The sequence below is a fragment of the Carettochelys insculpta genome, chromosome 17 (assembly GCF_033958435.1).
Source record: "Carettochelys insculpta isolate YL-2023 chromosome 17, ASM3395843v1, whole genome shotgun sequence".
In the NCBI taxonomy this organism is placed as follows: Eukaryota; Metazoa; Chordata; order Testudines; family Carettochelyidae; genus Carettochelys; species Carettochelys insculpta.
The window spans coordinates 9,410,075-9,436,531 of record NC_134153.1 but is presented as its reverse complement, the minus strand read 5'-3'; the positions used below and the strand labels follow the sequence as shown (position 1 = coordinate 9,436,531).

The 26,457-nt window shown below is 41.9% G+C and overlaps 1 protein-coding gene across 1 annotated transcript in view; it reads right to left on the bottom strand.

Moving 5' to 3' along the window:
• Window positions 1–504: 504 nt before the first annotated feature.
• CABLES2 (Cdk5 and Abl enzyme substrate 2) overlaps window positions 505–26,457 on the bottom strand; it is a 48,588-nt gene continuing 22,635 nt past the window's right edge. Inside the window, exons 2-9 of the mRNA XM_075011966.1 lie at window positions 20,107–20,199; window positions 16,857–16,934; window positions 14,393–14,501; window positions 13,536–13,698; window positions 10,824–10,927; window positions 7,767–7,873; window positions 3,155–3,359; window positions 505–2,641 (exon numbers count right to left, since the gene is read on the bottom strand). Coding sequence (XP_074868067.1) covers window positions 2,501–2,641; window positions 3,155–3,359; window positions 7,767–7,873; window positions 10,824–10,927; window positions 13,536–13,698; window positions 14,393–14,501; window positions 16,857–16,934; window positions 20,107–20,199 — 1,000 coding nt within the window. The 3' untranslated portion in view covers window positions 505–2,500. The remainder of the gene's footprint in view (window positions 2,642–3,154; window positions 3,360–7,766; window positions 7,874–10,823; window positions 10,928–13,535; window positions 13,699–14,392; window positions 14,502–16,856; window positions 16,935–20,106; window positions 20,200–26,457) is intronic.

Sequence of the window (26,457 nt, the reverse complement as noted above, 5' to 3'; positions counted from 1 at the left end):
ACAGAAGTTTAAAGTGAGTATCTATTAAGATACTCCATTTATTTAAACACTGCTATGAAGAATCTATTTCAGCAAGGTGTAATTCTGCATTTTGTTGGAAGAATCAACCCAGCCTGCCCACTTACCAACTGAGGCAACAATTTCCATCCTCTCTGATAGAGCATCCACTGCAGTCAACAATGAGTAAAGACTGCAGGATTAGACCTTCATGTTTGCATTTCAGTCAGAGCATCTTCTCTCTGCTACATATTAGTTTAAAGCAATTTCTCTCCTATACTCAGTACAATGAGCACAAGTTTTCTTGGAGCACTACATTTGCAGATTACTTACAGTAACATGACAAATGATTTTAAAAATTTTGGACAGTATGAGAATTTTTACAAACACTTCCCTAAAAACTTAACATGGAATTTAAGTTTGTCCATATTTAGATAAAGAAAGGGTACTGACTGATTTGCAGATATTCATACCTGATTGTGGGCCATAGTAACTGAATGCATTGGAATTTCTACTTCTTTAAGATGGCAAAACACGAGTGTTAGTTTATCAGTAACACAGAACACAACTTACAAAACTGGCACTAATTATTCGGTACAGAACTTCAACAAATAACTGAATTTTCTGTTCAGTTGGCAAGTTGGATGTCAGCAATATTTCAATTTAAAAAGGTTTGTAAAATTCTCCCAGACTAAGAAATTGTCATGCACGTTAAACTGCACAGCGAAGCAACTTTCTAAAATTCATATCCTGCCCACTGACCAGAGGTGTGTATTTACTTGCTCTAAAATTTTTAAACAGCTAGTAGGTTCAGGACTTGAATGGCATTACTGCAAATAAATGTACAAATTGCCTTTCAAGCGCTCTTTAAAAGAGAAAGGCTCCGCTAAGATTGGTTCAATTTCACTGAAGTCAAACCGGACTTAGGTAAAAATACAGTTGAATAACATGACTTCAGTTGTTTGTTCATCTGTAGTGGCCACACACACACATACAGAGAGGAAATTTACAGTACACCATGTATTAGAAACTAGGTAGCCTTCTCACCTCAAGAAGAGGTCTACTATCTAAATCACAAACACACAAGCCTTCTCAATGTCCAAGTATTAATTTTGTCCTTGAAAACAAACATGCACACGCACTTATTTGTATCACAATATTGCTTAGGGAAAAAAACCAAGTGTGGCTAAATGTAACGCTATCCGTACACCATGTTTCAGAACCCTTTAAACCAAATCTCTGGCCAACAGTGGAAGAAATTATTTAACTCTTGCATAAACAGAGTTCAGCTAAACACTAACTTTTAACTGAATGGCCCATTGAATGTGCAACAAATGCCAGTTCCACAAGGCCCATCACAGTGGCACAACGTTTGGAAGAACTGAGTAAAAAAGTAGCCATTTAAAGACTGGACATACTTTGTTTCATTGGCTTAGTTCAGAAGGGACAGCAGTACTGGCTGAAACACTTGTGTACAAGAGCAGAGAAAGATCACTCACAATAGACAGGTCATGTTCAAAAAGGTGCTTAGTCACAGATTGCAGTAAACAATGTCACAAATCAAAATTATAAATGATTTCCTCTTGCATGTAAGCCAATATCTTATCTCCAATAGAACAATGAACTACAAAGAATGCACTTCACGCTGCTTTGCTGCAGCTACCTTGTTCTACAAATGCTATATTTCATTACAAAATGTCCAAAACCAATCTTCCTTTCCTTCTTAAAACAAAACCTTTATTCAGGTATTAAAGATGTTGAAGTAGAATAGTTTCAGGCCTGCTACCCATATATCTATAGTACAAATCTCCTCTCTAATATTAGTGCAGATATACTGGAATTGTTTTCACTATATGCAAGGCAAATGCAGGTAAAGGATACATTGCTATTTAAAGTTGATTCACCATATGCAACACAAGTAGCTTAAAAAGTACTGGTACCAGACCAGTCAATTTTAGGCACATCTTAAAAAAACAAACAAACAAACAAACAAACAAACAAACAAACAAACAACACATTAATGTAAAACTGCAAGAAAATTCAGATACACTATTCAAAGTTTATGATTTTTTTTTGGAATGGAAGTGATACTCTTCAGTTTCAAGCAAGAAAATAAAGGTTGAAACATTTTAAGAGAACAATAGCATAGCATCCTTAGTAGGGAAGAACTGACCATGTCTTAGACTGAAAAGGAAAATACAGAATAACCAGTAGCCACAAAGACAGCTGGTTTGTGAATCATTTGTGCTTCAATATACAAAGAGAAAAAGTTCAAGATAATCCTTTCTGTACCACCTACTGATGCAGACTTGGTACCTGTATCGTTAATGTACATCTTGACTGTTTAAAAATCATGCTGCAGTCTTCAAACTGGCTTTAGGCATGATCCGATGCACATTGTGACACAGAAAAGGTCAGTGGCAAGTCTCAAACTCAGGAGCTAAGTGTTCAGTAATTCTGTTATCCTCAGAGCCACTGGTGATCAGCTGGAATGTAGCTTTGGTTAGGATTGCTGTGTGAGACGTCTATAATGAGGTAAAACTTGGTTTTCAGGAAGATAGAGAACCAGCTCCAAAGCCACAAGCACAGTAAATTCAAATCCAATGAGATCTCGTCGGTTGAATCTAAACCTTTCTTCTAGTTTCTGCAGAGACCATTTTTTTTTGGGGGGGGGGGGGGCGCACAGAGGGAGCAGAAGAGAAGAGAATATGATCATCAGTTGTCCTCAAGATAACCACAGCACAGGAAGGAATAGAGTAATCATGATATGGTATGAGCCATACTTACCTGCAGGACCCAATATGCAGTTAGCCTCCAAAACTACAAATTGGACTAATTTAGAGATTCCATTTTGGTAACTGGGAGCCAAATTATCTAACCAACATGCCAACAGATTTTTGCATGCTCAAAGTGACAAGCCCACATGTTTTACAGCTGCTTTATGAAGCACAAAAAAACCACAGGCCATAACAAACCCACCTCTCACTCCAAACAAAAGGCCAAACAAAACAGGTCCCTGATTTTAGGATTGTACCTAAATTTGGTTACTCATTTTTCAAAAGTCTTTGTCTGAGCTCACAAAATACAAGGCTGAAACATTAGTAAATAAGATCTCCCTTTTTATGACAGTCTATGAAAGAATTTGAACTCTACTTACATCAATAAGGTGTTTAACTTCATGTTTCCTGAGATCACTGCTGATCTTGGCTGCAAGGAGCACACAAGCACCAGCACACAGTTTGCGGTTCTGTTTGTTGAGCTTGCCTTGGAGAACAAGCTTCTCAAAGTAAACATACGCCATTGACACAGTCACTGGCTCTAGATTGCACTCTTCACTCAGGTTCCGCATCTCTCGCTTTAAGCTGTGTGGGGACAAAATGCTTTTATCAAATTAAATGATTTCTAAAATACTAGGAATGCACGGGAGGCCAACCAGTTAGAGATGGAAAGCGAAAATGGCTGTGGATAGAATGTAAAGACCCACGCATTTTTTATTTATTTATTACACACATACACATACACTCCATCTATAAATAGATATACAAAAAATACAGTATATAATACATGTCTCAAAGCCCTCCCCCGCCCCCAGAATCAGTCACTCCCAGCCCCTGCAGCTCTAACCCAATCCCTGTTCCCTCCCCCAGAGCCAGGTACCCCTGCCCTCCCTACTCGAACCCTATGTCCTCCCCATTCCCCAGAGCCAGGCACCCCCCAGCCTCCCTGCTGTAACCCAATGCCCTCCTCCGCCCCACTTTAATTCAATTCTGGGGACTCACTGGAGCTGCCACTACATGCTTGTCCCACCACGTAGTGAGGCACGTGTGCAGTGGCAGAAAAAACTCCCGGTGTGTGGCTCTGAGCAGGAGCTGCATTTAATTGCTCAAAGAGCTGCATGCAGCTTGACAGCTATAGGCTGGCCATCCTGGGTATACAGGAAGCAAGGACTGGAACCCTAAATTCTTGAATTTGGTTCACATATAACCCAGATTAATTCTCAACAATGCTGTTACCATCTGAAGGGTATTTTGACAGCATATAAAAGTGAAGTAGTATTTCCCAGTGGACAGGTCTCTGGACTGCAGAAACTTCCAGGATAACTGGCATTAACTGGTACTTTCAGAGGCCAATGAGATGGAACCTCCCTGTCACACGGAGGTGGTCCTGCTTTATCTGTGTTAAGACAAAATTTGCTGTCTTGTGCTATTGATCATGCTCTGCTGTGAAAGATTCCTCTCTAAACATGCAAGAATAGGGAGTGAGAGCTGCTGAGAAGAGAACAGGACTACCGGGTGCGGTGATTGCATAAAAATGAACTAGATTTTTTTCAAATTTAACATCCTCATCTGCATCTGAGACTGCACATTAAGCAAAATTTGATGTAGTATCTTGGACTGTAAATAGCTGCAGTGTTTACATTCAGAAGATTAAGACCCAAAGAAAATATTCGGTATGTAAATATAAGAATACATTTGATTGAAAAACCGGAAACTGCCATCTTGGACAGCTTCACAAAACATATTAGCACTCAAAATACAAATTCAAGTCCCAATAAAACTCAGGTTTGTTTTTTGTTTTTTTTTTTGTTTTTTTTTTTAAAGTTAACTGAAAACTCTGTTAAAGTTACTCAACTGATTTTCAGCAATTTCAAACGGTGTCTGAATTTATTGGTCTTGATCCTGCCAGCCTTCATAGTGAAATTTATTATCCTGCACAGTTCCACTGAAATGAATAGGACTAAAGCACATAAGGGTTTGCGGAACCAGGGCCTTAGTTTGCTAGTCACAGTCTCCCCCACTGGGGCACAGAGCAACCATAGCACTAAGACTGCACCCCAATAGAGAAGGCAACAGTGCCCTTCCCTGCTGAAGAGGTGTGCTAACAGGCATTTCTAAAACTGCCTGAAAGTTTTTGAATATCTGTATTTCACTAAAAAAGCACCATAACAAATCACTGTAGTTTTCCTGAAAACACAGAACAGTTACTTGTTTCTTAACTGGTGTTCCTGGAGAGGTGTTACTAATGTCCATTCCAAGTAAGAGAGTGTGCGTGCATACATGCGCGTGTACACGCTTGCCGCTTACCACAGGCGCTGGCACCGCAAGTTTTTTCCCTTAGCAGCACCCATAGGGGAGTCACTCCTGTGACCTCTGGACTGATTCTCTCATGGTATAGAGTAAGGGGTGCTGTTGAGCACTCACCCACCCTCAGTTCCTTCTTGCCAGGAACTCTGTCAACAGGGAAACAGGGCAGGGTTGTGGAATGGCCACAAGCAACACACGTCAAAGAACACCAGTTTTGAGACAGATATTGGTCTTTTCTTTTTCTAGAGCTTGCTCACGTCCATTCCAAGTTGGACGATTCCCGAGCAGAAGCTCAGGTATGTGTTGCTTGCAGCCAGCAATGCCTGTACCCTTGATGAGTGAGCTTTTATGACGGGTGGTTGTAGGACCTGTTCCAAGTCAGAACACACTTTGATGCAGAGGTCATCCAACTGGAGATCTCTCTATGTGAAGGCTGAAAGACCCTTCATCCTCTCAGCAGTCACTATGAAGAACTGGGTTGATTTCCTAAAGGGCCTGGTATGTTCCAGGTAAAAAGCCAGGGTGTGCCTGAAAGCCAAAAGCCTGCAGTCTCCTTTCCTTGATGGTTGTGGCTTAGGGTAGGAAAAACTGGAAGGAAAATAATTTGGCTAACATGTACGGACAATACCAGCTTTGGCAAAAAAAGCCAGGAGGTAACTGAACCATCAAGGGAGCACCTGATCCAACTGTAAGGAATGAGATGTGGAACATAAGACGAAGCTCTGGTGACCAGGACAGGCGCAGACAAACAAAGTGTCTTGCTCCTGGCTGTATTCACCATAATACGCTGGGTAGGATCTGTAGGCTGGCAACAGCACACATTGCCAAAATTCCGGTAACTGGGAACTGCATTCAGTGGATTTGTGGCAGTATCCTGCAATCACTGTCGAACACTCAAACCGGTGCTGCACCAAGGAGTAGGAATGGGAATGTGACCGATGTCAGGAGATGGGGGTGTTAGTGCCAGGGTGGCAACCTGCATCTGTACCGTAAGTCTTAATGAAGAGTTCCCACTGATACTGAGTGCAGGGGGGAGTGGCCTTCCTGCCTCCCTCAGTACTGGAGTCAAATGACTCAACTCCTGCTGCCCCATCACCCAGCCTGTGACCAGTGCTTTGAGCCTTTGGAGCATTGCCCAAGTCTGGTGCTGTCTGTCCAGACATGTAAAATGAGGTAGTTCTTGGCAGGCAAGCACTGATGGGATGTTCCCTCAGGTGGCAAGTAGAGCTGCACAAACAGGGGCCAAAGGGGTGGTCCTACGGCAGGTTTACCCCTAGACTTGGGAAGTGTAATAGGCGATGTAGGCGGCACTGAGACAATACATACCGTGCTGCTCTAAGGACCTCCCTAGAGGGTCAACAGCACTGCCAAGTGCTGGACTCTGGTGCCATTACCTAGGAGGCAGGCGTGTCCACTCAGTCAAGGATAAGGCCCGACTCCCACTTAGAAGCAATAAGCCATTCATTGTGGACCAAGGCTTGCTTCCTGCCATCTCCTTGCTCTTTTAAGCAGAATAACCTCTCCTGGTCTTCCTTCTGCATCCTGACAGTGCCGGGAAGGTAGATTTCCACTGCCCCAACAGTGGTGCCAGCTGAGCGCCCCACATCGTGGCCATGGTGCTCTGTGGGGAGTCCAAGGATACAGGCTCTGGTACCAGTGCCATCTCCATAAGGAACACCTTTAAATGTAATGTCCTGCTCCTTCTTTGTCTGCAGCTTGAAACTTTTACAGATGTTGCACCTGTTGCTAAACTGTGTATCCCCCAGAGAGAGAAGACAGCTAGTATGGTGGGGAGGGGAGTCACTGACCAGCATAGGTTTCTTATACTGTTTGTAGTTCTTAAATCCCAGGGCCTGGGGCATGCACCATCCCAGATTCAGTCCCACCAGGGATACAAAAAGTATTTGCTAACAATAAGGGAACTAAATATAAAACTATTGACATGTAGCATCTGAGATTGCAATGCCAAAGCGATGAGAGTTCCATGCACTGTCACTGGCGAGAAGAAATTGAGGGTGGGGAGGAGGGTGTGGTGCCTCTTGTATCACACTTTGAGGGCTCCACTCTTGGGGACACCAGAGTTGCTCCCCTATGGGTACTGCTAACAAAAAAAGCCTCTGGCACTGGGGCATGTGGCAAGCACACACACCTACCTTGGAATCGACTGGCATAAACACTTGAAGGTGAAGCTGCCTGGATTTTCCACCACCACTCTACTGTTTCCTATCACTATTCAAGACCACAGAACATTTTCTTGTTACTCATGTAGAAAGATAATGATGTGTTCCCAGACAGAAGCACAAACAGTTTACAGGAAAGATGGAGCGCACCGTAGGCTGTGAAGTTTACTTACATTTTGATTCATAGTGTGCAGAAGGATTAAGTCAGCTGGAATTTGCTAACATTGCATCAGTACTAAATTAACAATAAATCAGTACTAATCTGAATATAGCTACTTTTATGGTGAATTATACAAGAACCATTCCCAGCACGCTAAGCATTCTTATGATGGCTGCTGTATCACAGCCAGTTTACCTGGCAATAAGAGATTATCAGGATTTAATCTTATATGCTATTAATAGAATCAATACTAAATGCCATAGAAGAGGCAAAGGAAAGCAGTTTGTACAAGAGGCTTAAAGGGCATTCCCTCTTCCCTTTCTGTTCTCAAGTGCTGTTTCTTACCTTCTAATTTTGCTGAGTGTTAACTTGATGTGAGGAAACTTCTCTTTAAAAGTTTCATTCATGTCTTTCTTAAGGTCTGAGGGTTTCACGTAGTCTATTACTGTGGTCTGAAACAAGAGAAGTTCTGTAACATTTGCGGTTTCACCATCAACAAGGCATTACAGATGCCCTTCAAGCATGCTCCCTGTTAATAAGGTGGCAAAACAAACACGTCTCTAATAATAGTTTGCACTCCTAAAACTGCACAGCCAGTGCTTACGAAATATTAAATAAGTCTCAGCAATTTACAAGACAGATAATTATCTCTATTTTACAGACTATGGAACTGAAACTGGGAGGGTCGCCAACCTGCCCATGGTCGCATCGAAAGTAGCAGAGCCAGAAATAGGACCCAAAAGATCAGGCTCCCTTTGCAGCATAAGCTTCTCAGAGCCTGACATACAGGCTTCATTAGCTCCTCAATACTTTACCTTTTATGAGCAGAGGGAAGTGTGAAGTTAGAATTCTGCCATCAGTGATGCTGCTCATCGTTAAGGTCTCCCCTGCCAGAGCAGTTGCCCCAGCGATTCAAAAGGGCTGGGGGCATCAGCCACTGCTACTGCAGCAGTGGTGGCCCGAGTTCCAGTCCTTTATGTTACTGCTGAAGCAACATGTGGCATGTTCTGGGCAGGGCTGACTGGTAGGAGAGGCACTCTGGGCAGGTCTGAGGGCTGACGGGCAGGAGGCATGGTGTAGCCTACTCCAAGTGGCTCTGAGGGCTGGTTGTCCCCAGCCCTACCATTTCTGGGAGCACAATAAAGCACCTCTGCACCTTGTCCCGAGACCAGGCAATTCTGCTGGCCCCCCCCATTCCTTACTAAACTGTCATGATAGACTTGTGCCAGGGATCCGTACAGAATGTTATGTACACGCCACCATCAGTATGTCAGTCTGTATAACGATCTGAAGATGTGGAAAGCTTGTGTATGCAAATGCCAAGTGTTATTTCATGGCCCATACGGTGAGAGGAAAGAGATCGCTTCTTCCCCAAAGAACTGAGTTTCAAGAGAGATGTGAGCAGGGTTATGTGACCTCATAACAAAGAGGTGCCAGAGAATGATGTTTGTGCAGGGTGAAACAAACCTTCTAGCCTTAATGAAAAACAAGCAGTCCTGCAGCACCTTAAAAACTCACACACATATCAGGTAATGAGCTTGTATGGGTAAGACTGACTTCAACAGATTTTCAGGACTGCTCATTTTTTGTGAAGCTATAGGCTAATACAGCTACCCCTCTGAGACTTCTAGCCTTGAGAAGGGTAACCACCTGTTGCCAACATCAGAATTACATGTGAGGTATATAAGTTAGCAGAGCAGAGTAACTGATGGACAAACAGCTGAAATAAAGCCACGTCAGAGGAAAGTTAGAATAATCCCTATCTCACTGTGATACTCCTTTTTAAAAAAAAAAAAAAAAAAAAAAAAAATAGATGTCAAAAATGCAGCAAATGAGGAAATCCTAATTCTCAGGCAGAGTAGATTACAGTTACCAAATGACCCAAGTACAGTCTTGTCGTGTTGTGACAGTTTCTTGTGAGAAAAGTGGCAAAGAACCCTACTGCTCCAGGTGGTAACATTCCTGATAAGACATCAAGACTCCTGAAATCAGCACTCATTACCAGAACTACTCTTTCACCTTTGTGCTGTTTCTCTTTAGGTAATTTGGTCGTTGTTCCACAGGATTTCCATGCTCTAAGAGTGCCTTCAAAACGAGTAACAGAGTTCACTCCTGGAACAAACTATCAGGAAAACCAACTATAATGTATTAAGCAAAGTGGCTATGTGTAAACTACTTCTCGGGGGTCATAAAATCAACTTTTTGTAGCGGTCATTGAGCAATGGCTATAAAAACAAAATGTTGTTCTAAATTACTGATCTCTGGTGATTTCCATACAGTTCTTATAGACGAACGTTTGCTGCAACTCATTTAAAATGTGCCCGTGTCCATAATACTGGTTAGGACTGCAGTGTCCAGTATGCTCCCTGTTCACTAAGTGTATTGTGGCAAATGTGGTTCGGTGGACTGATGTGGTGGCTTGGGCAACAGTTCAGGGGATCCTTGGGCACCACACGGTGGCTCAGGAACTCGGACACCGTGCAGCTGGCTTGGGCTCCTTGGGGATTGCACAGCTTTTGGGGCCGCACGGCTAAGGCAATGGCCCCAGCTGCGGATGTGGGGGGAGAAGGTGCCTGGTGGGGTGGTGGTGGCATGGGGTGATTGGGTGTCTCTCTTTTGTACACTACTGGTTTAGGAACATCAACAAATTTACGCATTGCTGAACATCCATTCCTGGCACATTCACTACAAGAGAGTGTCCACACTTATCTGGGTCATCACTGTCAAATTTCTCTAATGACAGATTTTATAGTGTACCTTGATAATTATTACTAATGTAGAATTTGGCACTGCTCTTGAACTCAGTACTGCTCAAGTTCGATGCACAACTATGTCTATATAAAGTAAATTTTCAACAATTGGCACATTTTATTCAAGGTAGTTCTTTACAGATACTCAGTGCATGAATGCTCAGTAAGTGTACACAGAAAGCCAGGCAGGTGCTTGGTTAACACACACGTTGAACCTCTAAAAACCATGACTCTGGTCTGGCAATGTCCTGCTGAACCATGGACATTCCTGGACCAGAGACACCCGCTGGCAGGGAGTCAGATGACAGCAGGGCTTGGGCTCTGTAATCCAGCCAGTGGAAGTGGGTCAGCGTGGAGCCCATCCAGGAGGTGGGCAGCCTAAGCAGGGCAGCGGTTGCGAGTGGGGCCAGGGCAGTAAGAGGAGCCAGTCTGGGAGGGCTAGTGGCCAGAGCCTGGTGGCTAGCCACTGTGGCCAGGAACAGAAGGGGCAAGAAAGCAGGGCAGGCGGAGGATTGGGGGCAAGAAAACAGAGCTGAGCAGGGGGGCTGGAACTGACTTGAGCTCCCCTGGTCCTGCAAGCTTCCTCGTACGGGACTAGTCAGATCCCAAGGGTGCTGGACGTGGAGGTCCAACATGCATATCAATTTCTTACCATGTATGATGCAAAGATGAGAACACGTTTGTGTTTCCCACAGGGCCACTGAGGATCATCCAGGAGATTTGGATTATACTCTGATAGCTCACCAACTTCGTTTCCTGGGAGAATGGGAGATGTGAATAGAGCATAAGTTGTAAGGTAAACAAAAATGAGCTTTAAGAAATAGATTGCTGATGCACCTCTGAAGTTAGAGGCAATCTGCAAATAAGAGAAAGTTTAACTATGCTACTGAATGCCCCAAATTCTTGGGTCTGCAAACTCTGAAGCACCTGCTTATCCTCCAGTAAACAATATGGTATATGATGTGCAGACCACAAAGACAGTAGTTGGCAGGCAGTGACACCAAAAGATGAAAGGCAAGACGTTTTGTTTTGTTTTTTAAACACACATTATATGTCTGCAATCTTTTTCTGATGTTTAAAAATAGTAATGAATTTTATGTGACAAACAGCATATGAAAAAGCATACAATATCTACCATAAACCAAGACGGCACACACAACGTAGACTCACTCCATAGATACCACAAGGTTCTAGTGAAAAGAATTAAGTGTGAGAAGACAACCTTAAACTGTCAAACTAAAAGATTTCAATAGGGTCAGGATTGCTCTTTGCACCTCCCATATTCTGGCTTCAACCTGGGACCCTTCCGGCACTTAAGAGTACTCTTGGAGCTGCTCTTAATTGTCTTGGCTTGTAGTAGCCTCCTACTGGGTATTACAGACAAGTGTAGCTGGAATAGCAATTCTCTTTCTGGCATCCTCTTTCCTTCCTATTTACACTAGGGTAGGGGCATGGTGGAAACAGAAGAGGAAAAAAACCTCTGCGCTATCTAGGAACATATTCTACCAGGATTATTCTGTGCAGGTTACTTCCAGAATGTCTAAAAGGGGCTGGAGAGCACAAGAAAGAGTCTGGCTCCATCTCTACATTTAGAAAGAAGGCAAGCATAAAGCATACTGTGTGGAAAAGAGGGTTCGGCTGGGTGCTTTCGTCATTAGTCCTCAAACTGCTGAGTTAAAAGCATCCAGTGATTTTGGCCTACTGGCATTCTGCAGCACCTGCTGTTCTATTGTCATGCTATTTATGTTACAGTGAAGTCAGCAGACTGTTAGAGAACACTTCTAGTACATTAGCAGCACAGCAGGTTGTTTCTACCTGGAAGATTCAGGCAGCAGAGGTAAAGGCCGGAAAGAAAAGTTCTTCTGGTAAAGCTTATTATTTGAGGGTGCTGCATAAGGATGCCAGAAATTACACAGTACTGGAAATTCTAGTTTAGAGAAGGATGACAACAAAGTGGTTGCACATACTAGCTAGAGATGCAAAAGTTTATTTTATGTTCTCCCATTACTGATGTTTTCAAGTGTGATTATAGTTTAAAAAGTAACAAACTATATCCAAATTATCCATATCATTCCATATTTATCTCTTTACACTGTTCCAAATGTGCTCTTTTTGCAAGCCAAAGACGAATACATCAATAATTAGTCACATAGCCTTAAATCTGGATCTGAAAGTTCAACTGAGTTCTTCCTGGCTCAACCATTACCAAACAAGACAAAGGATTCTGCATTTAGAATAACTGATCCGAGCCACAACAGAATCCAACTCATTTTCACAAAGCTGCATTGACTCTCGAGGACGAAGAAAAAAAAAACACGTTTGGTTTGGAAAATATGTACAGGGAGCACACCTGTTGAATTAGGGGTGTCACTTTTACTCAGTTACCTTTTTACCACTGAAGAAGCACTAAGTACGTTGATTTCTTGTTTGAACAGCAAGAGCTGGTGATAGATTGGGGTGATGGTTTAGTTGCAGAGAAAGGGACGCTGGAAGCATTTTTTACAGGTAAGATATCACAGACAGCTGTTCAATAGTATTAATGCTGCTAATTCAGGGAAGCAGACACTAATAATTGGTTTCTCTATTTGGAGCAAAACTGTGACTAGGTCTTTTATTCTGGAAGCATGCAGAAATTTATTCCCCTACCTACTCCTGGCATAACTAAACTTGTACATGTGACAATAGAAACAGCATTGCTTAAAACACATGGCACAGTCACAATACACTTGTTTAGTCTCTTAAATAAAACCTTGTGGGTAGCCAATTAGATACACGAAGTCTATGATATTTAGTCTGAATTTAAGAAAAATCACTGTGTGTTCCTTTTGGTTAGGCCTTGCTAGGATGCCGGAAAGGCAACGGCAGAGTTCTGTCTTACATTTTTCTATGTGTTATAAGTGTTGAAACTCTTTAGAAGAATTCAGGACCAAATCAACTGAAAACAATGCTACTCTTGACAAAGCCTAGTGTTGCAGTGGGAAATGTAAATAAACTGATTACACAGAAACAGCTACTGAAAGACCCATTCAACAGATCATTGTTATTTTGTTCTTCAGTCTTTTATTTCCTCTGAGCTTTTAACTCCTCTGTGCTTACTTGCCTCTAATCAACTCATTTGGTTCCTTCACTAGTCTTTGGCCACAGCTTTAGGGAGTGGCCTCCTGAAGAAGTCTCAGCTTTACCAAATCCTTCCTAAAGGTGTGTGGTTTTTTTTTTCCCCTCTGGCCAACAGCCTTCAGATCCTACAGTTATCCAACCTTGTTCTAAGCTAATTTAATCCTGCCATTTCATGGCACTTTTCTCCTCATAAGGTATTGCCATTCCCCTTACATGCAAGCAGTACAAAGCTGTATTGAGTTGTTACCTATTTCTGTTCCTGATGGTATTGCTTTAGCTGTTACAGTTTTATGTCTTGACCCTGTAAGACTCCGTGACGCACTGAATCGACATGGGGGAAAAGCACCATGATCAATTTTGCGCCCAACGAGTGCATTGGTTGGATACAAGAACTTTGCATAGGACACAACCTAATAAAAGAAAACATGTGTTAGGAATTGCAAGACCTCTATATATAGGCTAGTGGTTTCCAGCCTAAAAAAAGCTTGCAACTGTTTATGAGAATCTTCTATTGTTTGCAGCAGGCCTTTGTAAATTCAAGAGGAGAAAGGAAGCCAGGGGCCAGAGAAATGTCATTCCTATGCCCCTCTGAATTTCATTCAGTTTTGGCAGAAATATATATACTCCAGGAACATACGTCTCTTCCAGCGATCACACTGTCAGCAACATTTTGGCAGCATGCCAAAATGAATGAACTTGAATATTCTAATCTAAGGTGGAGTCCATATCCACCCCAAAGCAGCAGCACACTACTCTGGGAATCCAGGGAGCAGGCGGCTTCTTTGCCAGTGGGGAGAATAAACTGGACAGGGCCACCCCAGCAATCTCACCAGACCTAGCATGATTCCTGTGGCCCCTTAGTGCTACCCCGGGAAGGAGAATCTCCTTCCAAGACACCTCTCAAAGTGCTTTGTAAGCAATAATAAAGCTTCAACATCTCTGGGTGATAGAAGCTGCATTTTACGGATGGGCAAGTAAGGCAGGTTGTTTAATTTCCACCCCTCACGGTCATTTTGGAACAGAGGAGGGAATAACACTCAGACCCACCAATGCTCAATTTCCTATTCTACCTGCAGTGCCATTCAGTCGAATGGTGGACTGTACCTTGCCATCAGCTCCAAGCTCCACTCCTTCCAATCCAAGAACCATCTCTGAAGAGACTGAAACTCCACCGGAAGGATGTCGTTGTTTCTGCCCTTCCATTTTTAGATCACTGTAAATGAAGATGGACAGTGAACCCCGGAAGAATGCTGCAAGTCTAACTTCCTCTACAGCAAAGGCTACATATGCCATAGCCCCAACATTAAACACCATTGGAAAAACTTCCACTTTTCTGCCCATCCCTCCCTTTCAAGCAAGCATCAATTTTTAAACACTGTACTCAAACTGACAGAGGTTCACTTAACTAGAAAACCCATTTTTAATTCCACTCCATATTATCGTTACCACCATTTAAACAGAGACATATGTCATCTCTGTACAAGCATCCCACCCACACTGCACTAAAATGTACAAGCTTTGGGTCAGAAACCCAAGCAGCAAATACATTTGACATTACTAGTTCTCCTATACTATCAGCCTTCCCTTCAGTTAAACTTTACTGACTTGAGGCATTCACAAACACCTCCTGGGCTGTAGCTAAGGATTTCTAGCAGAACTGTATTTTAGTAACAGCAATATTCTACCTTGCTAGCTACTCCAGTCTTAAAAAAACTGTGGTCACGCCACTGTCATCTCAAAAGGAAAAGCTGAAAGAAGCGATATTCTACCAGACAGCTACAGAATCTAACTCTTTCAAGTGATCTTGCTGCTTTCCAATCAAGTGAAAAATGTTTCCCTTTGCCTATTTTTGTCGAAAATATGTTTGCATACAATGCAATTTCCATCAATAAACATCCATTTCCTTCCACCATAAGTTATGCACAGGACAAGTGACAACACAATTGTTTTCGCAAAGGCGGGTGAAAAGACGATACACACACTACAGAAAATATAGTAAGTCAAACGTCCTCATACCTCACAAGAGCGTCCTTCATGGATCCTACTCTAGTTTGTCTCACTTAATAGTTCCTGATGTTTGAGTATTTGCAATTGCAATGTGTATATTTTGAACACATTTCTTACATTTCCAAAATATGTTGCATATAGTTTGCCATAAATGAAGTGTTTTCAGTTTTTGTCAGTCAGCAAAGTCAGTGATTCAACATCCAATGTTATTTTCAGGGTTTAATATATACTTAAAAAAAAAAGTGTATCTTAAAGTATGAATTTAATTATGGCAAGTTACAAATAACTGAAAACAAGGGCCAGGAAAGATAAACAGTTGCACCTATTTCTAGTGGAACATCAGCTCTAATTGTAAAATAATGAACATTATTACCAAAATATTAAAAAAGTGAAAAGGGCACTGAGCACTCTTTCAAAACCCCAAAAGAGAACTAACTGTAAACAGTGCAATAAAGTGGGCAAGGATGACCAGCCCAATGGGGTTATCCACTTTCTCTTTTTAGGTCTGGCAGTTGCCACTCCCTTTAACTTTGGGACTGAAACGCCCCAACTCAAGTTGGGTGATGCTGGTAACAGTGGGTCAAGGTGGCAGCAAATGTTCTGCTCACGTTGTATAAAGAAAAAACCAAAATACTTTTAAATTGAAAAGGTCAAACAAAAAGCACTATGTTGACAAATGTCTACAGCACTTCATCTTCCTCTAGTTTTTTCTTTGGCACCAAGAACAGTATACTCAAGACCCCTAGCTCCAGTTTTTTACTGCTGCTACTTTAGACTAGCAGCAAATGGAGAAAAGCAAAGTAGTTTGACTTCTTTACAATAAAAACATTCAAATATTGTATAAAAAAAGAGAGACCTGAATCCTTATTTTCCTCTTTATTTAGTATGTTTAGCAAACACCGTACAGTATTTATTTAGGTTTGCAACAAGAAAGATGCCTTAGGCCTGGATATTGCAGATGCTTTGGCACTTGTTTAACCCTGCGCACATGAATAACCTCATAATAAGAAATGGCTTCACATACATGAAGTTAAGCAGGCGCATATGATTCTCCAGGAAAAGGGCTCACCTTCTAAATCACAAAGCATATGCCTCATAAAAATATAAGAATGGCCATATTGGGTCAGGCCAGTGGGTCACCGAGCCCAATATCCTGTCTTCAGGCCTGGTAACATGCTTCAAAAGGGAATGAACAGAACTGGCTAGTCCACCCCGTCATCCAGTCCCAGTTTCTAGCTGTCAGAAAGGTAAGAACACCCATAGAATGGAACTGTGTTCCTGACCATCTTGCCCAATAGCTGTTAAATGAGCCTACTGTCCTAATAAGCCTACTCTCCATGAACTTTATCTAGTTCTTTTTAGAACCCAGCTATAGGTTTGGTCTTCACAACATTCGCTGGTAAAGAGTTCCACAAGTTGACCATGATTACATATGAACACTCCCATTTGTTTTAAACCTTACTTGTGAGGTTACCTCATTTATCAACTTAGCTTGTTATGTATGGTCACACGCCAGACACTTGAGACCTGCGCAGATCTCATGTTAAAAATACAGTCTCACCTGATTCGAAAGCCGTCCCCATATGGCAGGATAGAAAAAGCCACACATAAGGTTCGTTTAGCACAGATTAACACTATCCTGAAAGCAGACAAGAAAAGATTAAAGTTAGAAATGAAAAACATTTTCTGCAGCTGTGAAACATCAGCTATGCTAGCAACCATGTAGTTTCCTATATGTGCTTACACAATATTTTTCTTAAATGTCTTCTCTAGATAACCTAGGACAGTTGGCGTTTACAGTAAGAAAACACCACAAAACCAAAGGGCATTCATATAAAGGTGAAGCCTCAAAAGGATCAAATGCAGGTGCAGGATCAAGTTCTCAGGACTCCCATCTTGCAGTTACTTAGTGTTCAGCAGCATGAACCAGCCACTTTATAAAGGTCTTATAAAATAGGAAATAAATTCTGCGAAGGAGATTTGTAGCATGCATGCTGAGGTGGTTGTAAGCAAGCCTATAATTCAGAACCTATGCCAAAGCAACTTCTTTTGTCAGAAAGCAATACACCCTAACAAGGAGTCATGCAACAGGCCTCTTCCTCCTTTGCACCCTCCTGGCAGCCATGAGTAATAGCAAACATGGATTTTTTTGAGAGCAAATCATCCCAAACCAATCTAGCTTCCTCCTTTGATTAGGTTACTGGACTACTGGATGGGGGAACAGCATGAGATGAATCTTGATTTTTAAAGATTTTGACATAATTCTGCATGAGAACTTCGTAAGTCAATTTGGGAAAATGCGATCCAGGTGAAATTACTAAAGGGGGTGCACAACTGGTTGAAAGGCCATACTCAAAAAGTAGTTATCAGTGGTTCACTGTTAAACTGGTGGGATGTACACAGGGGGTTCCTGCAGGGGTCTGTGTTGCATTTGGAAATAGAATATTTTCATTAAATATTTGGATAATGGAATGGAGGACAATGTCATCCATACATTTGATATGCGCCACACTGGGAGGAGCCGCAAGCACTTTGGAGGATAGAATTAGAATTCAGAATGACCTTGATAAATTACAGAATTGATAAGAAATCAACAAAATTAAATATTACACTTAGGAAGGGGGGGAAATCAAATGCATAAATACAAAAAGGGAAATAACTGATAGTACTGCTGAAAAAGGAAATGGGGGGTATAATGAATCAAACAATAAATGAACAGTGTGATGCAATTGTGAAACAAAGCTAATATTTGGAATGTATTAACAGGAGTGTTGCATGTTCAACACAGAGGATATTTCTCCCACTCTGACCCTGGTGAGGATCAGCTGGAATACCACAGCCAGTTTTGGACACCACCCTTTTAAGATGGGAACGTACTGAAGGAAGTCCAGAGAGCAACAACAAAAATGCTAAAAGGTTTAGAAAGTCTAACCTAAAAAACTGTCATGCTTAGTTTTGAGAAGAGATGTTGGGGGAGGGGAGGGAAGCCTTGACAGCAGCATTCCAACTTGTCAATGTCAGTTAAAAAAAGGACAGTGATCAATTGTCCTCCCTGTCCCCTAAAGACAGGGCAAGTAGTAAAATGGCTCAATATGCAGCAAAGGAGATTTAGATTAGCTATTAGGAAAAAAAAAAAAACTAAACCTAATTCTACAAATAGTTAAGCACTGCAATAGGCTTCCAAGGGAGGTTGTGGAATCCCCATAATTTGAATTTTTCAGAACAGAGCTGGCAAACACTTGTTAGGGATGGTATAAAATTACTTAATCCTGCCGTTGCAGGGGACTGGACGAGATGACCTCCGAGGTCCCTTCCAACTCTTCATTTCTATGGTTCTATGAGGCAGGACACATATCTCCTACATGAAACACTTTTCTGCCGCAGTTCTCAGAGCTTTACAATAAGTGGGCACAAATTATTATTTTCATTTTACTGCCCAGAAAACTCCAGCACACTAACTTGCACAAGCTCATACAACAAACTGATGAAACAGCCAGAAGTACAACTCAGGGAAGTTCTGGGCAGACTTCCCTTCCATTCCCCACCCACTGGAGCATACAGGCCCTCTAATTGGCTGGAGTTAAGGACTATAGTCTAGCATTAAAACCATTAATTTAAGTAGACTGTAGTTCTAGTTTCACAGATAACAGATTTTTTGCATTCATTCCGCACACTTCAAGAGCTGAAATCACTAAGCTCTTTTCCATCCCAATTAATTCCTTAAGGCTACGTCTACAGGTGAAGCCTACATCGAAGTAGCCTATTTTGATGTGGCGACGAACAACGTCTACACGTCCTCCAGGGCTGGCAACGTCGATGTTCAACATCAACGTTGCGCAGCACCACATTGAAATAGGCGCTGCGAGGGAACATCTACACGCCAAAGTAGCACACATAGAAATACAGGTGCCAGGCACAGCTGCAGACAGGGTCACAGGGCAGACTCAACAGCAAGCCGCTCCCTTAAAGGGCCCCTCCCAGACACAGTTGCACTAAACACCACAAGACCCACAGAGCCGACAACTGGTTGCAGACCCTGTGCATGCAGCATGGATCCCCAGCTGCAGCAGCAGCAGCCAGAAGCCCTGGGCTAAGGGCTGCTGCACACGGTGACCATAGAGCCCCACAGGGGCTGGAGAGAGCACGTCTCTCAACCCCTCAGCTGATGGCCGCCATGGCAGACCCCGCTATTTTGAAGTTGCGGGACGCCCGACTACACGGTCCCTACTTCGACGTTGAACGTCGAAGTAGGGCGCTATTCCCATCCCCTCATGGGGTTAGCGGCTTCGACGTCTCGCCGCCTAACATCGATGTTAACATCAAAATAGCGCCCAACACGTGTAGCCGTGACGGGCGCTATTTCGAAGTTAGTGCCGCTACTTCGAAGTAGAGTGCACGTGTAGACACGGCTTAAGTGTCACACTGCTGATCTGCCAGAGGTTCCATGCTGGCTTTTATCCTCACATATTTTAATCAGGCAGTCTTGTACGAATACATATGACACTTAAAAATGGATGAACATACACATTTTATAAAATCTATTTTCTCCCCACCCCAGCATATTTCAGATGAACATCCCATTTACCACAGTGTCCAAGAATCAAATCTTTGGATAAGCCAGTCTACCTCCCAGGCTCTAACATTCATGTGTGTTATAATTACTTGTGACCCAAATCTGCCAGCCTTACTCATGTCAACTGATACTTATTCACGTAGATAGCCCAGCTGAACTCGGACTACTCAGGAGCTAAACCCTACTCCATGCAAGTAAGGATATCAGAATCAGACCCCCAAGTGAATATAAACATTACCTGCTATTTTTTGTATCATATTGTCTCATATTCTTGATGAAGTGCATCTTCTTCAAGCTTTTGTGTCTTGGAGATCCAGATATGTGCTTGGCTCTGCAATTAAAAAGAGTTATTAAGTGATCTAAAGTAAAGATGTAGGTATTCTTATGGTCAGATGGCGGCATTAGCATGCAGGACCTCAGTCAGCTTTGAGGAGGGTGGAGGGAGGAGAGGACTTGCATGCAACGAGTTAAGATCAATGCTGCTTTTTAAAAAGTACCTTCGTACACTGGCACATTCCACTATGTCTTCTAAAAATTCTAGAGAGCAGCGCTGGGAGATAAAACGCCTTCTGTAAAAATGTACAACACCATGAAGAGTGAACAATATTAGTTCATGGCCTTTGAGATCAGAAACTTCAACAGAGCTATGAAGGCTTAACACACTGTACTTCTCACAAAAGATGCTGAAATATTCAAATCTCAGCATCTTTAAACTTCTGAAAAGGCCAAGAACCTTAGAGTTCCCACAGCAAGCAGTTCATCTTGAGTAAAGGGTTTCATCTTTTTAAGTTGGCGGCGCTCTCAAAGGTAATTTGACTAATCAAAACTTAATATAGTCTGCAGAACAGATAAGCCTGCCTTCAAGTTACCACTCTTCAGGAACCTTTGAAATATATATTTAAAGGACACACTGAGAGGTATGGAAAATCCCCTCATGTGAGGTAAGAAAGGGGAAATAAATATTCTCACAGCACACGTGGTTTTCCTCATTTCAGAAAACAGAATTAGGTGCTTGTCCTGTGACACAAGTTTAGACAAACTCAGAAAACCTTCTTAAACAGTTCTGAGTCAATAAAACCAACAGAAGTTCTTTAAGAAAATTGTAGAAAGGGCTAGTGGAGAGGAAGTTTGGGTTTCTTCATGCCCATAGAATCCTAAAATGGACATAAGAACGGCTATACTGGTCAGACCAAAGGTCCATCTAGCACAGCATCCTGTCTGCCGACAGTAGCCAATGCCAGGTGCCCCAGAGGAGGTGAACCGAAGACAACGATCAAGCAATTTGTCTCCTGCCATCCATCTCCCGCCTTCGACAAAAGGCAAGTCACCATACCTGGGGGGAAAAAAATCTGAAAGAAACCAAGATAGTGTAACGCTAATGGTGTATCATTAACTGGGAAAATGGACTTTGCACAGAGAAACAGACTCCTGTTGTCAAAGGTGGAGATCGTTAACTGGTGAAAATGGAAACACAATCAAGGAATTTGAAGCTTTGTGCTTCATAAGAAAGATGTGTCAGACCCAATCTGTACCACGACTCCACTCAAATATTACAGTTGCAGTGAAGTACTACTAATCTATATCTTCTCCCACTGTCTTGGTAGCCTGAACACACTGTGCACTTAGATTTGAGTTTTTGTCTGTTCTTCTTGACAGCTGTTTGTCAGTTCTGTATTATACAGTCAGACTGGATTGATTACATCAGTAGAAGTCAGTTTAGAAAATGTACTGGAGCCTTATTGACTCGGCATTTTCAGTTAGTCTCCTGCTAGGAATTCTGTCAAGCATTAAAAAAAAAAAAAAAAAAAAAAAAAAAAGCAGCTACACACACTTTCATAAATAAAATATAAGAAACCTAAAAGTCAAAACTGAAATACAAAAGAAGTCAGACTTCTTTATTATTTAGGTGCCTCAACAGATCCATCCATAAGACCAGAAGGGACTAACGTGATCATTTAGTCTGATCTCCTGTACAATAAGCCATAGGATTTCCCCAAATTCATTCATGTTTGACCTACAGCATGTGTTTTAGGAAGATAGCCAACCTTGATTTTAAAATAACCAGTAATGGAGATGTCCTTGATAAATTGTTCCAACCATTAATCAACAATGTGGGTTAAAAACATGCTATGTATCTTTGGCTTCCAGCCACTGAATGTTGTTAGAGCTGTCTGCCAGACTGAAGAATCCATTATCAAATGTTTGTTCCCTCTGTAGATACTTACTGACTATAATAATGTCACCTTGTAACCTTCTGTTTGCTAAGATGAATACATTTAGTTATTTCAATCTATTGTTGTGCACATCTTTTCCCAATCTTTCAACTGTTTTTGTGGCTCTTCAAACCTTTCCAATTTATCAACACCCTCATGAATTGTCAATGCCAGATGGACATGGTATTTTTGGATCACCATCGTGACCCAGTGCCAAACACGGAAGTCACATAAGCTCCATGCTCCTACCTGAAATTATCATTTACATATCCAAATATGGCTTAAGACATCTAACTTTAGGTTCTTAAGTTTGGAAAGAAAAACATACTTCAGATAGCCACTATAAAAGATTTTTATTTTCTCCTCCCCATACTAGTAGTTACTTATTTTCTCAACTTCTCAAAAGATGCTACCTAAAAATGTTAGTCCAGGATGGTGGACACAGTTTAAAGCAGTAAATTATCACGTAAAGTTGCCACTAAACAGCGTTTTTCCTTCAAATACAAGGCCTGCAGTTTGCATGATAAGCAACAACCCTTTGATGAGGAACATATCTGCACCTCTAAGTTAAATCCTTAAGTTCAGTAGGAAAAACTGGTAAACTTAAAGTCACTTTTAATAAATGTAGTAAGAGGAAGTCTCCTGGCACAGCACTATGTATTAAGATGCCCCAGATAAGGATTTTAAAATTAGATTTAATTTTCTGTAGGAAAAATTCCAAGTAGCAGTTTATACTTCAATAAAAAGTGAATCCATCCACTTTATTCAAATTATTTAGACAAACACTTTCACATATTCCTACAACCCCTTAAAAATCATCATTTGCCATTCTTATCTACTCTTTACAAAAGAGTATGTCAGGATATTTCTCTTGGTAGTAGAGAGTATCAAAAGCAACTGTCAAAAGCAAAATGTGACTGACTACTAGTTATGGCTTAAGGATACATGTAAGGATTTATTCTCCACACAAAACATGGCAATTTCACTAGAAAGGAAATCTGACATCTCCTTTCTCTCACTGGAGTTGTTCAGCTGTTCTCCAGAAAGAGGAAGATTCAAGCAAGCATTCAGCTGAAAAATTTGAGTTGCTCTTTGTATACAAGAATGGAGAGAACGTTAAATCCTCTCCTTTGTTAGTTATTGTTCAAAACAGTCTGTTTACTATTGAAGAGTACAACCAGTCAAATGGCTAGACACTTGATACGTTAAAGGGGCACAGATCACTTGTGGTCCCTAATGTTGTCTGCCCAAATTACAGTTTTAAAATTATAGTTTTAAAAAGCAGTTTAAATCCAACTCTTGGTAATTTTGGAACCATCACAGCCAGAAGCATGGCTACTGCAGCGGTATTTCAGCTGGCAACATGATCCAAGGTACCGAGGCGTCCACATAGACCAAAATTCCTGGTGTGCTGAGAATGCCATCAGCCATGATGCATCAGTCTAAGATCTTGAGTTTAGACCCAACGTAAGCTTAGGAAACATCACAGGATTCGCACAAGAGTCTATAGCATGTAGCCTTTAAGCATGTGAAATGCTATTTAGCCCCTTCCCCTATTACTTTGGCCTTTTCTCCATGCCTGTCAAAACTTGCACATAGGGATCGTCTCCATTACACCGTGGAGCAATGCTGCAGTGATCATTGATTCATCATGCCTGTTTAGATATGATAAATCAATCGGCGAGCATACTCCTGTTAATGCTAGTACTCCAGCAGAATGAGAAGAGTAGTCAGCGTCAATGGAAAAGCAACTCTGCCAACCTTACTGCACACAAGAGGCCACAATAAGTACATCAACTTCAGCTACGCTATTGACATAGCTGATGTCACATAGGTTAGACAGAGTGTGTGTGTGTGGGGCGGGGGTTAGTGTAGACGAGGCCATAATTGCTGATTCTATCTGAGCATTTGTGATTGCACATTTGAGAGACAGGGAATTGTTTCAGAAAGATGTTGGTTTAGCTAATACAGGTATGCAGAATTCCTGCATGCAGCAAGCTATGGCTAAACTCACTTCAGAAAAAGTGAGTAACTGTAATAGGGATATGACTTTACTGCATAAATCCAACTTAGGAGGCAGGCACTCAAAGAAAGTTTGTTCTTTATTCCAGAAAGATTTGTAACTGGGACTCTAGGATTATGAAGTATAGCAAAAATATCTGCTTCCTGGAGATTTCACCTGTACTTATCATTCTGAACTTTATGGGAGGATTCAAAGTTTCCTAGATGGCATTCTTTGAGTGTGTGATATATTCAGCCCCAAGCATAGTCTTTAAAAACAACTCAATCAACTAAATAATCTAAAATAACATGCATCTGATGAAGTGGGTCTTTGCCCACAAAAGTTTATATTCCCCAAAAAAAAAATCTGTTAATCTATAGGGTGCCACAGGACTTCCTTGTTTTTGTGGATACAGAATAGCATGGCTCCCCCTCGGATACCAAACAATTTAAATATCTCCATAAAATTACCTATTTGGATGCTTGGTAAATGATATCGTCCATCATTAGCTGAGCTAGACCAGAGCAAAAAGGTTTTGGGCTCACTTTTGAACTGCTTATTTAATTCATACCGAGGTAGCAGCTGAGAGCAAATATTAGTCCCACTTGGCATGCCCAACTCTAGTCAGAAGAGGAAAAACACCTGCTTGGAAGCAGCGTCCCCACCTGGGCAGATGCATTTTCAGCACCTGTTCAGGATAACAGGAAATACCATGACAGAGAAGTGTACTGCTCTGGAAAAGACCGGCCAAAGTCCACTTATACTACATCTGAAAGGAGAAAGGCCTCACATTCACTTTCTGAAATTTCACCATATAATTCACAGAAAATGGAATCAGTTGACAGTCCATGTCACTCTAGAGCATGGGCGTCCAACCTTTTGGCTTGCCTGGGCCGCATTGAGTGAAGAGGAATTGTCTTGGGCCGCATATAATATAATTAGTGTATATAAATCACATAATAATGTTAAAAGTTTACGATCTTGGGGGGTCACATTACTAGCTGTCCGGGGCCGCATGCAGCCCGCGGGCTTGACACGCCTGCTCTAGAGCCATGGCAAGCTAACATAACTGAGGTTTCTATGTCCCTAAATAGAAGAATCCATTCCAGTCCATTTGACTCAATGGTAGGAATGGAGAGAACATGTGTAGCTGATCCACTTTACAAGACTGCATTTTGAAAAATAAATGAAAAATGCATTTGTATTAATAGTGCTTCCTCTGTCACATCCGAGTTCAGACACTCGATGTGCTTTGCTTGCACACTGACGCGGTTCAGGAACACTACCCATTTTTGAATGCCACAGTGCTGTGCTTCCCACAGTTGAAGTTTCATGAAGCTGAGATCAGAAAGACATATCTGAACCAGTACATATAGATTAACACTACAGCATATGAAGATCCTACCCCACAATCCGAACCATAACTATACACCTGAGAGCGGTTCCCACCAATGGCAGGGTGGCCTAGTGGCTAGGCCCCCTTGTGAGGCCTTAGAGCCCAGGGTGTGGGGTCTTCAGCCCACACCCTAAAAGCTGAAAAACTTTGGGGTGTGTCCCTGAGAATCTAGTTTCCCCTCTGGCAGGAGAGGGGTTCTCTGGGGGACTCCCTCTTTGTGATTTGGAGAGGGTTCGGAGGCTCTGCTCTCCGGTGGCCAACCCAGTGGCAGCACTGGCTCAGGCCCTGCCTTCCTCAGAGAGAGCTCCTGCCTCTTGGCTGGTCAGACCTAAACTGGGCTAGCTTCCCTCCTTTTATGCTCCTTCAGGCCTGACACTGGCTGCAGGTGAACTGGAGTGGAGGTGATTGGGTAAACAGGCTCTATTTAAATCCTGTCCTGCCTGGCCCTCCTCCCACATCCTTACAACACCCCACTGGGTAAATAAGAAATTTCACTTCATTTTAGCTGCCTAAACAGAGTTAAGATTTTCTACCAAAGCAGGATAACAGTTCTCCTTTTAGAACTCTCAGAAACTGGATGACACACATTCCTATAGATTTGATTAGTAAAACTCGGTGGCATTCTTAGTTTGCTGGTTAATCTGGTTATGCTACAATTTGCGCACACAAAATCTGTGCAGAGATTTAATAGTAAGAATACCACCTCTCTACATTCAATGCTAAGACCGATTTATTCTCCTATTTTAGATATTCATGAACCTATCAGCAGAGTTTGAGAGAGTAAAAACAGACTTTACTACTGTTATGGTATATTTTTAGCAATGTGTTTTTACAGCGGACATTGACATTTTCCACCATTGTCAAAATAAGCATAAAACATTTTGCAATTTGTTAGCCTGTTGTGTTTCCCCATACTCATCATCAGGTGAAATGGAGCAGCTCTGTCATAAGAAATAACCTTGAATTACATGGATGAGC